The following is a 13,461-nucleotide window of genomic DNA, read 5'->3' on the forward strand; positions in this document are numbered from 1 at the left end:
CTTTTTTTGTCCCGGAGTTAAAATTAAAAAAGGGGGTCGCAGGAAAGAGAGAGAAGACGGGCTGTGAAGGAGGGAGAAGTGAATGAGAGGAAGGCAGCCTCATTCTCATCCATCTCTCCTCCTCCTCTATTATTCATCAGCCTCTCCTCATCCCTCGTTCAGCATGCTGATGGAGGATAAAATAGGTCAGAGGGATAGGCTGGTGCTTGCACAGTGACTGATGTCTTCCCTCACACATTGTGCACTCGTCCCCTTCTCGTTCCCTGCATCCCTCGCTCCTCCTCCTCTCCCCTTTCTTCCCGGCTGGCGCCGCTGCTGTCTTGTCATCCCTTTTTCTCTCACCTGCTGTCTCTCTCTACCTTCTCCTCTCTCCAACACTGCTTCCCCGGCTCTCCACCCCCTCACATCTCTCTCATCTTTTGATGATTCCTGAATGCTGTCACTCTTCTGCTCAAATCACCTTCCTCTCGCTTTCTTTCTTCCCAATCTCCCTCTTGCTTATTGTAGCGGAGTAAAACTCTCAAAGAGGACATGTGTTGCTGCTAGCTAACTGCTGGGGGCACACCAAATCATCATATCCATGAAGCAGTCTTCTTGCTACAGAGAAAAGAGAAAGGCAACTGTGCTATTTAACTTGGCCAGGGCAGTAGCAGGGACATTTATCACCACAACAGTGTAATGGTTTACAGCACCAACACGACTCTTCTGCAAGGAAGAAGCAGCAAAAAGGATCTAATGTACAACATAAGGTCTTTGGAAGAAGTTGGCCTGATATTCTCAGTATGGATGCCATGGCAGAGGCTGCAAAGAGGCCGAAGAAGAGAGTAAGAAAAAAAAGTGACCGGACGTGTTACTCTTTACAAGTTGATGTTAGCAAACTTACTAGACAAGAGTAGTAGAAGAGTAGGCAGGGGCATTCTTTCTGTTGGACTAGTGAGTTATTTTGCTCGGTTTGGCGTTGTCGCACTTGCTTGACGTTTGGCTGTGTCAGCAAAGTTGGTGACCTGCTAGTTTTTGATCATCATGTAATCATAATAAATGCAAGTTTATAAGTGTCCTTATTTATGACAGCGCTGGAATAAGCTGAAACGGTAGGAGGGACCATTTCATTTTTTCAGTCTTAACACGCTTAAAGCACTACATTGTTAGTTTTGCTTGCATATCCCCTAAATAAGTTGCCAAAGCAGTCTAGTTCTCCACCAGTCTGATTGTCTGCCCTGACCAAGATGTCCAGCAGACGGGGACAAATCCTATCTAGAAAAACACAAGTACATGGTAGAGTGTGGATATTGGATTTATTCAAAATTATTTGGGAATATTCAGTGTTGAAAATGAGATTCAGCAGATGACATTTGCAGACTGTGGTTTAATTATTTTTTCCATTAACCATTTCCATTATTCTGATGCATAATCAGGTTAATTTGTATTTCTTTCCAGTTTTGTATCACCACATTTCTAAGCTGTCGTGAGCACAACAGGACCATGTTTTTTGTAAACTGGGGAACAGCGTTCTGTGGCAGCAGGAAACACAACTACTTGTGGATACATGGGAGCATAAGCAAAAGATAATAACCCGTTTAATCACCAATGGGCCTTAAAGCTGCACTAATTAATATACTAACAATGCATCAAATAATAAGTAATGTGAGAGGTGTCGCTGGTTGTGACAAACCGAAAGAGATTTATCCCCCAGCTCTACAGAATGTTTCAGCGTCTTTCAGCTCGCTGGGCCTCAAGAACATTTTCGTATTCTTAACTTTCTCTGACTTTATTCCGTACGGTGGGCTCGTACGAGTGTGCCACCTCTTTGTTGTGACAGGAAATTGATTTTACCTATATGTACTTTACCTATATAACCCTGCATGTGTCTTTATCTTATGTACTTGACACTATGTGTACCAGGGTTTGAGATAGAATGAACATGTGTGAGATTGTTTAGTCTTATACTTCCTGTCCTGCGAGTAAGGAGCTTCCACTGTGGCTCAAGGCTTTTCTCCACAATTATCTCCCACTGTTAAATGTTTTAGTTATCTGTTTATCTTGTTCAGACACTATAGTTACCCTTGGGTGTATAAGGCTACGCGTCCTGTCCCATATGTCCGGACGTGTTCATTCATTAAAATGGCATCCAAGAGTAAAAGAAGAGCTATGAGTCCTGCTTTTGGAGCTTCATAAAAGAAAGTCTATCATTTTTATCAGCATCAGCAGTGGAATTAATGGAAAGTCGGCTTGGATCGTGTATCTGTGTAAGTAACGGCTCGAAAAAGTTTCACATCTTGAAAACCGCCCGTGGTAGTCTAAACCATGAACACCTTTCATCTGTCTCTGCCAATATATCAACACGCTGTCGACTCTCTTCTAAGGGCCCGACGTGGTAAGACATCCAAAAGATCACACTCCCAGCTGACCTTATTATATAGAGAGACAAATTAACCTTCAATTAGTGCATCATTTAAGTCATTTGGTAGTTAGAGATGTTCATATTGATATTGTAGCATTGGATGGTAAATGGATGGTAGGCTATATGAATACATTTAGAATTATATTCCAATTGCAGAGTCAACCAGGATAACATAACTATGAAGTGTAATTTATATTTGATTTTCAAAATGAAAATTGCTTCAATGAAAAATACAATCCATTAGTGAACAACCGGTGTGAAACTGGAGTAAAGCAGCCGTCCTCCTGATCAATCCTGCACTCCATCTGGATTATAGAAGCTGAAAGTTTAATTCTGTTCCCCCTGTTTTCTCTGTCTGTCCTGTCAAGTTTAGCCTTTTACTGCAGGTTTTGTCCCACGATATTTGCTGTGACATTACTGCACGGATGGAAACGTTTAAATGAATGACAGCAGCCTCTCGAATCATCAAAGTAAATCGTTAAAGAAAACGCTGATACATCAATATAACACACAAGAAAGAAATCGCCTGGCCGGTGGAGGCGAGATAAAATGCCCATACAGGTGCTGGTCTCTAAATCTGATAAAATAATTAGCTGGTGGGGGGGCGGATGGATGATTTAGACTATGCATATAAATATGAGTTCTGTTAATGTCCGAGCCGATCCGCCCATCACACCAATTCAGCTGCTATAACCGTGACAAAACAGTTCAAAGAGCTGCTGAAGTCAAAATATTAGGCTGTAATATGAACCAGAGCATACAGACCTGATCTGCTGTGTTTCATGTTATAATAATAATAGTGCCCATGTAGTCTGCACGTCATTCCAACAGTAGTGTCCTGTAATGACTTAGGGCAATATGAGATAAATATTACTGTCATTTTGTAAAGGGACTGATGATGAAACGCTCATCTCATCAGGCTGAGGGTTGAAATGATCTCCTGTTTACAGGCAAAAGGCGCACCGCAAAAAAAAAAGTAGTACTGTGCAGCCTTGTGAATGATTATTAATGTTTATTGGAACCTCGAGATGTTTCCACTGATATATAATGTTGACAGACATGTTTCTGGATTGTGAAGAAATTATCTGTAGTCTTTAGGGCCAAAAGCTGGTCTGCTGCTCTGACAGAGATCACAGCTCCGAGGAAAGGAAATCTCATTTCGTTAAATTCCTGTTTCTTCGACTCCTCTCTCCTAGCGTCTCCTCGAGGACTGAGGAGGCAGAAATTTGAGAAATGATTAAGGTCCCTTGTTCCCAGCAGCAGCAGGCAGCTGTTTTCACCAAAAAAAAAAAAAAAGGCACTGATAAACCCACTTTACACAACCTGACCCGCACCACATAACATCCTAGCTGGTGAACGTTGTGGAGCATTTAGCAGCTAAATAGCTTGATATGTTTCTCAGGAGTTCTTATTGGACTTTTTTTTCAGGCTGCCAGAGACACACCTTCAAATGGATGTCACTGTGCTAGACATGGAAATACACAACTGTCTGCCAACACATTCCCCATCTCAACTTTATAAGATGATAATGTCATTGTTATGTGTACAGTATGTTTTGCTGCCCACCATTAAGCAAAAAAAACAACCTCTGGTACTTCTGGTCTGTGTAGCAACACAGCTCTCTGTGCTAAATCTGACAAGTTTACAAATAAAACACCCACTTTGACTTTATTGATTGGATTTTAGGCCTGTAATAATAATTACATTTGCTCTCACACACCCCCCCCCCAACTAAGCTGCTGTTTTAACTCCAAAACCACATGCAATTTAATTTCAATGCTCAACTTCTCCTTTGAACACTAATTTCTGCTTTACAACACTGGCCTCAAAATTGACAGCAGCAATTTAGTTTTAATTATTAGTTATTTATTATTTTGTGAAGTCGCAGAATAGAGTTATTTAAATGAAAATGAATGAAAAGCGTTATGCTCAACAAACCATTATACTACGTCTAAAACAGTCCATATATTCAAATTTCATCAGTTGGTGGGTTTTTTGAGATTTCACTTGAATTTCTGAATTACTGGCAGTACTGTTCAAATGACATGATTTGTAAAAAGGTAATTACAAACAAATTTCACACACACACACACACACACACACACAGTCGCTCAGACAGTTTGGCGTCTCCCACTACTGGTCTTCATAGAAGACCTTTGCCATGGCGAGGGCAACCTTGGCGACCTTTTTGTCCTTGGCTTCGGAGCCCATGTTGGCACGTGCCAGTCCCACCCAGTACTGCTCTGTACGGAGCTGGTAATCCGTCACTGTCTCTCCCTCCTGCACTGCGGGGTGCTCTTCTTCATCTGGAAACACACAGGTAGAGAGGTTAAAGTTGCTTGTAACATTTTAAAAAATCTTTTGCTTTTCACAGTAAGTCACAATACAAGGACCCTGAAACTGAAGGTGGTAAATGGAAATCAATCATCATGGTTTTTTTTATTTTATTTACACCGGTGCTTTTCCAACCATGACATGTGAAAATGCCTATAGTCAGTAAATCGTTTGGTCGGGCCACCACTTTGATTCATGAAACTAATATATGGAATAAAATTTGCTACATATATCCAAGGTCCCCAGAGGTAATCACTGGTTTTAAACATACTAGAAGGAGTTTTTAACTGGTCATGAAACCGTCTTAATTTCATACTGTTTCCTCTATATGACCTACATAAGCAAAAGGGAGCATCAGCGAGAAGATTGGCTATTTCTGTAGTTATTCAATTTTGTGCAAAATCAGACTAAAGGATTTACGGCACGCAGACTGTCAGAGCCTATGTTTACATTTTACTGCTGCTTTACTGCTGTTCAAATAAGGCAAGAGGAGATTTTTCTTTACTAAAAAAATACAGCAATAGAGCATGGGCGAAAACACAAGGCCTTTAGCGCCTAGCGTTGCCTACTGACACCAAAACAGATTTCCTATTACAGATGTTTTCCCGTGATTGGAAGGTTGGTTTACCTCATATCAACTTCTGGTTAATGTCAAGCACACCCTGATCGAGATGCCTATGCTTGCTGCGCATTGTAAGTCACATGAAATGGTAAACAGGAAGAGAAAGAGACAGAAGTGTAAAACAGTGAAGAGGCCGAACAATCCCTTGCCTTCCTCATCCTCGCTTTCCTCTTCAGACTCTTCATCCTCTTCTGCTCCTTTCGCCGCCGCCGCCTCCTCCTCCTCCTCCTCCTCCTCCTCATCTTCTGACTCAGACTCTTCGAGCCACTCCTGTGTCTCTGCGGAGAGAGAATCATAAATCCAAATGAAACCTCACACCCCTCTCTCCCATCTCATCATCCCCAACTGCTCTTCTGCGTCACAAGATATTTAAACAAGACAAATCAGTGTACCGGCTGCTGTAGGACGACCTGCTGAGCCGACACTGAATAGGTTTCATATCCTTTCTCATCTACATGTGTTATTAACACGTCTTTGTCACTCACTTGGGTCCATTTCAACCAGAACCTCCCACTGGTCCATCTTGTGGAGGTCCAGGCAGTAGAAGTCGTTCAAGGTGAACTGGCGGTCGCCAACCTCGAACATCCCACCGTATAGGAAGAGCTTGCCCTGACGCACTGTTGCCATGGCACTGGACCTCGGGCAAGGCTCCACCAAGGGGGCCGAGGCTGAACCTGAGGAGATAAATTTAACAACCTATCGATATTTTTTCACATCTTTAATTAGTTTTGTGAGTGTGTTTGTGTGTGTGTGATCTTGCCATCCTCCTCCTCCTCCTCATCTTCCTCTTCCTCCTCCTGAGCTCCTGGGATCACTTCCTTGATGGTCATCACTGTGCCGTCCTCGGTCACAATCTCCTTGATGACCTCAGTGGGTGCTTGAGATGCCGCTGCCGCCGCCCCCTCCTCCCCCTCCTTCTCTGCTCCCTCTCCCTCGGCTCCACCCTTCTTCCCCCTCCGTCGCTTCTTCTTCTCCGACTTATTTCCCTGGACAGACAGAAACAAAAACGATCGCAGACCGAGGTCGAGGCAGTAAAGCACCACATCATATTGTAATGATTTGGATTTCTAGTCAGGACTAGTGGATTTCAAAGGACAAACTTTGACTATCAAACTGCACTTTAAATGCCTCAATAAAACATTGTCAGGCCCAACTCATTCAAAACTCAATAATGACAGTGACCATTTAAAGATTTCTCAAAGCATGTGCCTTTTTAAAGCAATATGTATATGTACTTAAGCAAACGGTAACCTCCAGCTCTCGACTGAAGCCAATGCGGAAATCACTTTACCTGCATTCTTTCTAACAACCAGCAGGGGGTGACACCTCTGTTTGTAAAAAGAAGTCCTGTTCTATTAGAAATAATGGTAAAATGATCCTACTTTCCACCTGACCTCAGTAAACACTTTCATAATGAGCTGATGGTCTCAGTCGTTAGTTTCGAGTCTTCTTCAACACAGCATGATGTTCCTTTAGTAAATGATGGTCCCATTTAGAGGAAAATAGACCGGAAAGCAGAGTATGCTCTAGGACGGGACTACCTTGTGATTGACCTTGTGAGTCGCTACCACGGCGACCTGTCAATCAGGTAACAGTGATTCGTATCCACTGCCCTGTGTAAAGTTAACTAACGCCGTTGAAAAAGCTTATTAGGAGTTGGCTGTACAGGTATACAGGTACAGTATCCAAGCTTGCTAGCGCGCCGTCTCGTCCAAATATTTTCACGTCCGGTGCATTGTTGCATTAAATCAACATGGCAGCGGCCAAACTGCCAGACACGAGGCTTCAAAACAGCCGTCCACAAACCAACGGGTGACGTCACAGTGACTATGTCCACGTCTTTTTGAAGTCTATTATTTAAAGTAATAGGTATAATAAATTAGTAAGGTGCATGGATGTATGAAGTCTCATGTATTTTTCCTGAAACACATCATTTAATCCAAACACTCACTCATGCAGCAGGTTCATGGCCCTGTAGCTTACCCTGAGCAGGCCGGGGAACCATCGGTTCTTCACGGTATCATAGAAGTAGAGGTCGTTGTAGAAGTCGCCCTCCAGTGACTCCTCCTCTTCTTCATCGCAAACCCCACCAAACAGTACCGCCCGCCCCGCTGGTGCCACGGCCAGAGAAAAACCCGAACGAGGAGGGGGCTTGCTACCAGAGGGGTTCAACCTGGACCACGACCACTTCTCTGGAGGACAGAGAAACAGGCAGGATGAGTCACAAAAAATAAGGATAACAGCTAGATGATTTCTATTCGTGTTATCGCTTGCATTGTCTTAAATGTCTCTAATTGTGACGTTTTTTTGTACCTTGGCCATCTTTGCCCTCTCGCTTCAGAAGAAACATGTCAGAGTGGATGGTTCCCTTCTCTACATCCTTCTTCACTCTCTAGTAAACACACACACACACACACTTATCAGGCAGGCACAAAAAGTAATAAATTATCAATAGGGGAGTGGCACACATGCCCACACACACTCACCACTTTAGAGTATCCCCCGTAGATGATGACACCCGTGCCATCAGGCGTGGAGGTCATCTGACAGGCCGAGCGTGGGGAGGGGGCGGTGCCCGACGGAGTAAGGCGTGACCAAGAGAAGGTGTCCAGGGAGAAAGAGTACACGTCGTTGTAGTAGATAAAATCCCTGCGGGGGGAGGAGGAGTAAGTAGGAGAGGAAAGGGCTGCGAGTGAACCAAAAATGGAAAAAACAGAGGGACACTGAAGGAGTGTCAACTCGATGACCTGTTGCAAAAAGATGATCACTTCACTGAAGCTATGCCAAACTGAATACTGAATCAACCATCTTATTACATGACAGACTTTAAACAGCAGGAAGAGTTTAACAACCTGAACTTCAATGCCAATATACCCATACACTACATACATCACCTTGGTCTGTGTTATTTTGTACCAAATGATTTTCACTGAAAAGAGCCGTCTGCTGCTGCTGGAAACAAGGTTCAAAGGTAAAATGTAAAAATAAAACGATGAGCTGAAAGACACTAAAATGTAGAGCTGAGAGGAACTGCAGCTGCAGTCAGGTGTGTATTCTTGGCGAGTTTGTTCTTCTACAAGTGTCTCCCTTCATAATGCAGTCATTTTACCAATTATGCACATTTTATATGGCCTACCACTTTGGTTACCACTCTGTTGTTCCCAATCACTACCCCTTTGTTACAATAACACTAATAGTTGACTGTGGAATATTTAGTAGTGAGGAAATTTCACGAATAAACTCCTGAGAGCCACCCATTCTTTCACAAATGTTTGTAGAACCCGTGGCCATGGAAGTGATTGCAACACCTGAATTCAATGATTCGGAGGGGTTTCCTAAAACTCTTGGCATTATGGTGTTTATGTAGTGTGTCTTACTTATATAGCCAGTCTATGAATGTCCATATGAATAAATCCAAATTATGAACAGATGAAACTTTGGAAATTTGGAAAAGTCTGTCTCTCTTCACCCATTACAGGTATCAAGGAAGTGATGATGTAACCAAACACCTGCCCACTGTCTACTCCCTTAAAGATATATTGTCCTGGTTTATTATTCCGTAACCTTCTGCTAACCTGGTGCTCTCATGGAAACCTCCAAACACCAGCAGCTGTTTCTTGCTGAGGACCATCCTGTGGCCACTGCGACCTGAAGGACCACCAGGCGCCCTGGAAATACACAAAACTTATATAATTTAACTTAAATAATTTCAGATCACTGATGTTTGTAAAATGATAATTATAAATACAAAGTAACCATCCACAATGCAATGCACCATGGGGCTTGTTTTACTTAATCATGAAGCTATATATTTTCTATTAACTAAGCAATCAACTGATCTGCTGATTAGGCTTGCATTAGACAGAACAAATTAAGATTTCCTCATCAATTAATTTAACATAAAGTTGTATTTCTGGCCACTCTCACATCCCCGTATTCACACATTCAATCATTACTTCCATTTATTCAGCCCTCTGTTCATCATTAAATCTATTTTTATGACCGTCTGCACGTACTTGATGTTCTCCCAGGTGTGTGTAGCCAGGTGCAGCACCCAAAGGTCCTTGTAGTGGTAGAACTGTTCACCGTTAGGAGAGGCAAACTCTCCGCCAAACACCCAGAGCTGACCCCCACCCTGGGGAACTACCACCGCCTGAAGGGAGGAAAGGATGGAGGGAAGGAGGAGTGAGACAGAATGGAGGAAGAGGTCTGCATGTACAGAGTGAGATGAGGAGGTTTAATGTCCTCAGATTTAATTGGTTTTCTTGCAGCAGCCGTGATGACTTTGCTGATAAGCTTCACCGAACGGGTGGTACGGCAGTCTGCCCCCATGTGGTTTAAATGAAGAATCACATAATTGAGTAAGAACTTCCATGCAAAATTATGTTCCAGCAGTGTGGCACTACCAGGCAGGGTCTATTAAATATAGCTGTAAACTCATTATGAATATTGGCCTTTTGATTAATACTAGTCATGTGATCTAAGTGCAGAATGCGGTTTTGCTCGCTGGGTGTCAAACTGCAGAAAAGCACTGCGATGTTTCAATGTGAGCAGAAATATTAACACAGCGTGCACCAAAAGAATCCTCTTTGTAGGCGTACCTGATGAGAGCAGCGGGGGGGAGGAGGGTTGGGGATGTCTGATTTAACCCAGCTGTTCTTCTTGATGTTGTAGAAAAACAGATCGTTGTACAGGTACGTCTGCAAAAAAATAAATAAATAAAGGCAACAACCGGTTTTTAAATTAAACATATGAATCAAACCTGATAAATTCATAAACAGTTACACAGTTTTACCAATTGTTTAGATTAGGAACAAAGATGGCTTCTACTTTACAGAAGCTGCAAAATCCTGCCCCAGTTAGTGGCTGTGAGTGAGCTGGTGGACACACAGATTAAATGTCACCGCGTTGAACCATCAGTCAGTTCTTCATGTTCAAAAGACACATTTGGAAAGCCTGCATCCAAAGTGACACGTTTCATAAATTGCTCACACAAAGAAGCAGTCATTAGCGTATTGTTTGCTACCTTCTTTCCATTGAAGAACTCTCCCCCAAACAGGATGAGTTCATCTTTCTCAGGATGGGAAGAGAGAGACGCACTCAATCTGAAAGACATGAAAAAGACGTAAGAGAATGAGAGACGTCCAGCTTCCTGCCATGGCTGACGATTCATGCATAATGTCCCAACCCTGAAGCAGCTTCTCACTCATTTGTCCAGTACTTTGGTTTATGACCAAATACCTGCAAAATGATTGACGTTCCCATCAGCCTCATCTGTACTTTGACACTTTGTCTCGTATGTCATTCAACTGTTTAAGCTCTTGATGAGTCAGCTGACGATCTTGCACTGCTTTATGTTTGATGTGTTCCATTATGTTCTACGGTCAAGTCTGTATGAGCTCTGTGTTTCTGCTGCAAGACACATTTCCCAACGGGGACTGTAAAGTTGAAGATGTAGAAAGCGATGCAGTCCTTCACCTTGGTGATGGAGGCGGCATGTTGTCTCTACAACTTGGGTCTTCTTGGCATCCAGATTCTGAAACTCAGCAATCAGAGCCTCCAAATCCTCCTGGAGACGGAGAAGGAAGGACAAAACGCAGAGGAATGTAAATGGCTTACAAAAATTAGCTAATGTTGTAAGTAATAATGCAGACGGTTGTGTTTCCTTGCACTAATTTTGTTGACAGTTGAACTTGCTACGACTTGCAGTAACGTTAGACCATGTTAGACTATGCAACAGACCAGCTAACTTAAGTTAATCTTATTTTAACAACATTTTAACAGTAATTTGCACAAAGCTACAAAGCTATTAGCGCGGCAGAATATCCTTCTTATGTCATTTGAAAAGAACAAATATGAACAAATAAGGAAGCGTTAATCTTTGTGTCACAAGAGTGTTACCTCTTCTCGTTTGGACCTCTTTGAGACCTTTTTCTCCATTTTGGCAGCCGTCTTCTCGGCTCCCTTCACCTTCTTTTCTTTCTTGCCTTTTTTGCCCATGACGGCTGTGAGTGTACTTGGAGATGTCGTTCAGTTTCCAGGGGGTCTGGTCCGAAGTCGGTGTCACATGGAGATCCAAACAAACTCGCATGCCTTTCCTTTGAAAAGTGAGATTTACTTCCGGCAACAGACGGGACGTTAGCGCGGTGTGAGACTGCAACAGCGCCCTCCAGCGTGTCGGAGGACATCTGGAACTCCTTGCCATTGAGCTCTAAACTTTGACTTTCTAAACCACATAGACTGTATATATCTTATATCTTATATATAATAGAGTCTGTGTTCTAAACCGATTGCAGCAAGTCACCACACTGTAAACACTCAAACACAAGTGGGAAATCATACCAAGTTCAGTGACCTGCAGAAGCCTGCTCCATGTGTTATCTCCCAGTGGGGACTCATGGTTCAATATAATTTATTTGGAACAAAGAGCAGCCAACAAAAAGAAAGCAGTGGTGGGAAAAGTGAACATTTTGCCTTGTTAATAATATCCTCTAGATGTAACCTAATGTGTGTTTCACATAATAAATACACACATACATGTACAGATTCATGTGAATATGTATGCATAATATGTGTGTATGTAGGGACAGATTAATGCACACGCAAAAAAAAGAGCGGTTTGGTCCCTATTGTTTAAGGACATGTACCATGTAAGCATAATGTCAATTGGAATATTAAAACTACATGACATATGGCCCCTGTACAGTGGCTCAAGATTGGGTAAAAAAGCAGCAGCAGCCTTAAGGGCCTTACTGTTTCAGTTTTTGATTTAGCTTTGTGGTGCACATTACCAAACAAATTTGTGATGACTGAAATTACAAAATAAATGCCACACAGACAATCTGAAGGTTTCAGGGACCCCTGAAATCCCTAACCCTTGTAAAGCAAAACAATGATGATGATGATGATGATGATGATGATTAGCACTGAGTGGCAATGTAGGTATTTACACACGCTATGTTCCCATGTGCATTAATTGTTCGCGTGTTTGAATACACGTGTCCAAATATCTTCAGTGTATGTGGAATGTCACAGAGAGAGCAGACATGTACTAATGAGCAGCAAAGTCTTGACACCTTGATACGGCATGTTGTTTGTCACTTAAAAAACGACAGGCCCTGCATGAGCACTGCAGCAGTGATGCATCCTGTTTACTAAAGTTACAACACTAAAGTTTGTTAGTTATCAGCTAAAATGTGATGAGGGGTTGATAAGAGGATGTCGAAAGTCGGATACTTTCTCAAAGATAAATTAAACACCATGGAGATGTAAATAGAGATACTGTCAGTGCACATTATGATCAGAAGGGGGCAGCTGTGTGTTTCCAGTCAAACCTACACAGATGACTTGAACCACTGTATTGCAATAGCAGGGCAACCTCAAGGAGTGTTGTGTTAATCTCCTTTGATAATAAGAGGAAACATTTCAGAGACAAAATTTCCAATTAAAGTGACATTGAGCAATGTCTGCTTTGTGCAGGTAGGCTATATTTATAGAGAAACATTGCTCACCGTCACATTAAATGCAGCAGTCAAAGGATTTTATAAGATTGCTAAGATGTCTCATCTGTGCCTTCCGCTCCTTTGAATGGATCGGCCCTCTCTGGTCAAATGGAAGCCTTATCATTCATCTGCATCGCTTCTAATTATTTGCTATCTGTCTCTTTCCAACCATCTGTCAGCATATTGTGATATTCATTTTCCATCCCAGCGCCTGCAAACACTCACAAAAGCTCATACACACACACACACACACACACACACACACACACACAGCACATGACCGCTCTGACTAACACTCCTGACTGATAACTTTTAGTGCTTTTGTGAGGCTACTGTGTGGGTTTGCACGTGAGTAAGGGGGCGAATGCAAGTGAACTTTTACATCCGTTTAAGAGGCGTTATGGTCATTCTTGTTTGTGCATGTGTCTTTTTATAGTAAACAACAGGGAGAGAGAGTGGTCTGTTTGGAGGGAAATGGCAGCAGAGAGCCAAAGGGACCGCCGCGTCATCTCAGGGCAGTCACACGTTTTGTCACAAGTTCTCCGCTTGTGCTGTTACAGGTCCTGTCAAGAAATGAAACAACACAATGAACTACAAATGCA

General features: G+C 42.6%; 1 protein-coding gene across 1 annotated transcript; it reads right to left on the minus strand.

The window, feature by feature from the left end:
* Positions 1-1,276: 1,276 nt before the first annotated feature.
* Positions 1,277-11,637, minus strand: klhdc4 (kelch domain containing 4). The gene is given in 14 exon segments (XM_038706338.1): positions 1,277-4,707; positions 5,507-5,635; positions 5,843-6,031; positions 6,118-6,343; positions 7,341-7,549; positions 7,671-7,749; positions 7,844-8,006; positions 8,933-9,025; positions 9,374-9,510; positions 9,959-10,057; positions 10,384-10,462; positions 10,836-10,851; positions 10,854-10,926; positions 11,259-11,637. Coding segments are annotated over 14 exon segments (1,764 nt in total). The 5' UTR covers positions 11,358-11,637; the 3' UTR covers positions 1,277-4,534.
* Between the last annotated feature and the right edge of the window lie 1,824 nt (positions 11,638-13,461).

The sequence above is a fragment of the Micropterus salmoides genome, unplaced genomic scaffold (assembly GCF_014851395.1).
Source record: "Micropterus salmoides isolate LMB-PRFRI ecotype aquatic unplaced genomic scaffold, ASM1485139v1 Ms_hic_scaffold_8, whole genome shotgun sequence".
In the NCBI taxonomy this organism is placed as follows: Eukaryota; Metazoa; Chordata; class Actinopteri; order Centrarchiformes; family Centrarchidae; genus Micropterus; species Micropterus salmoides.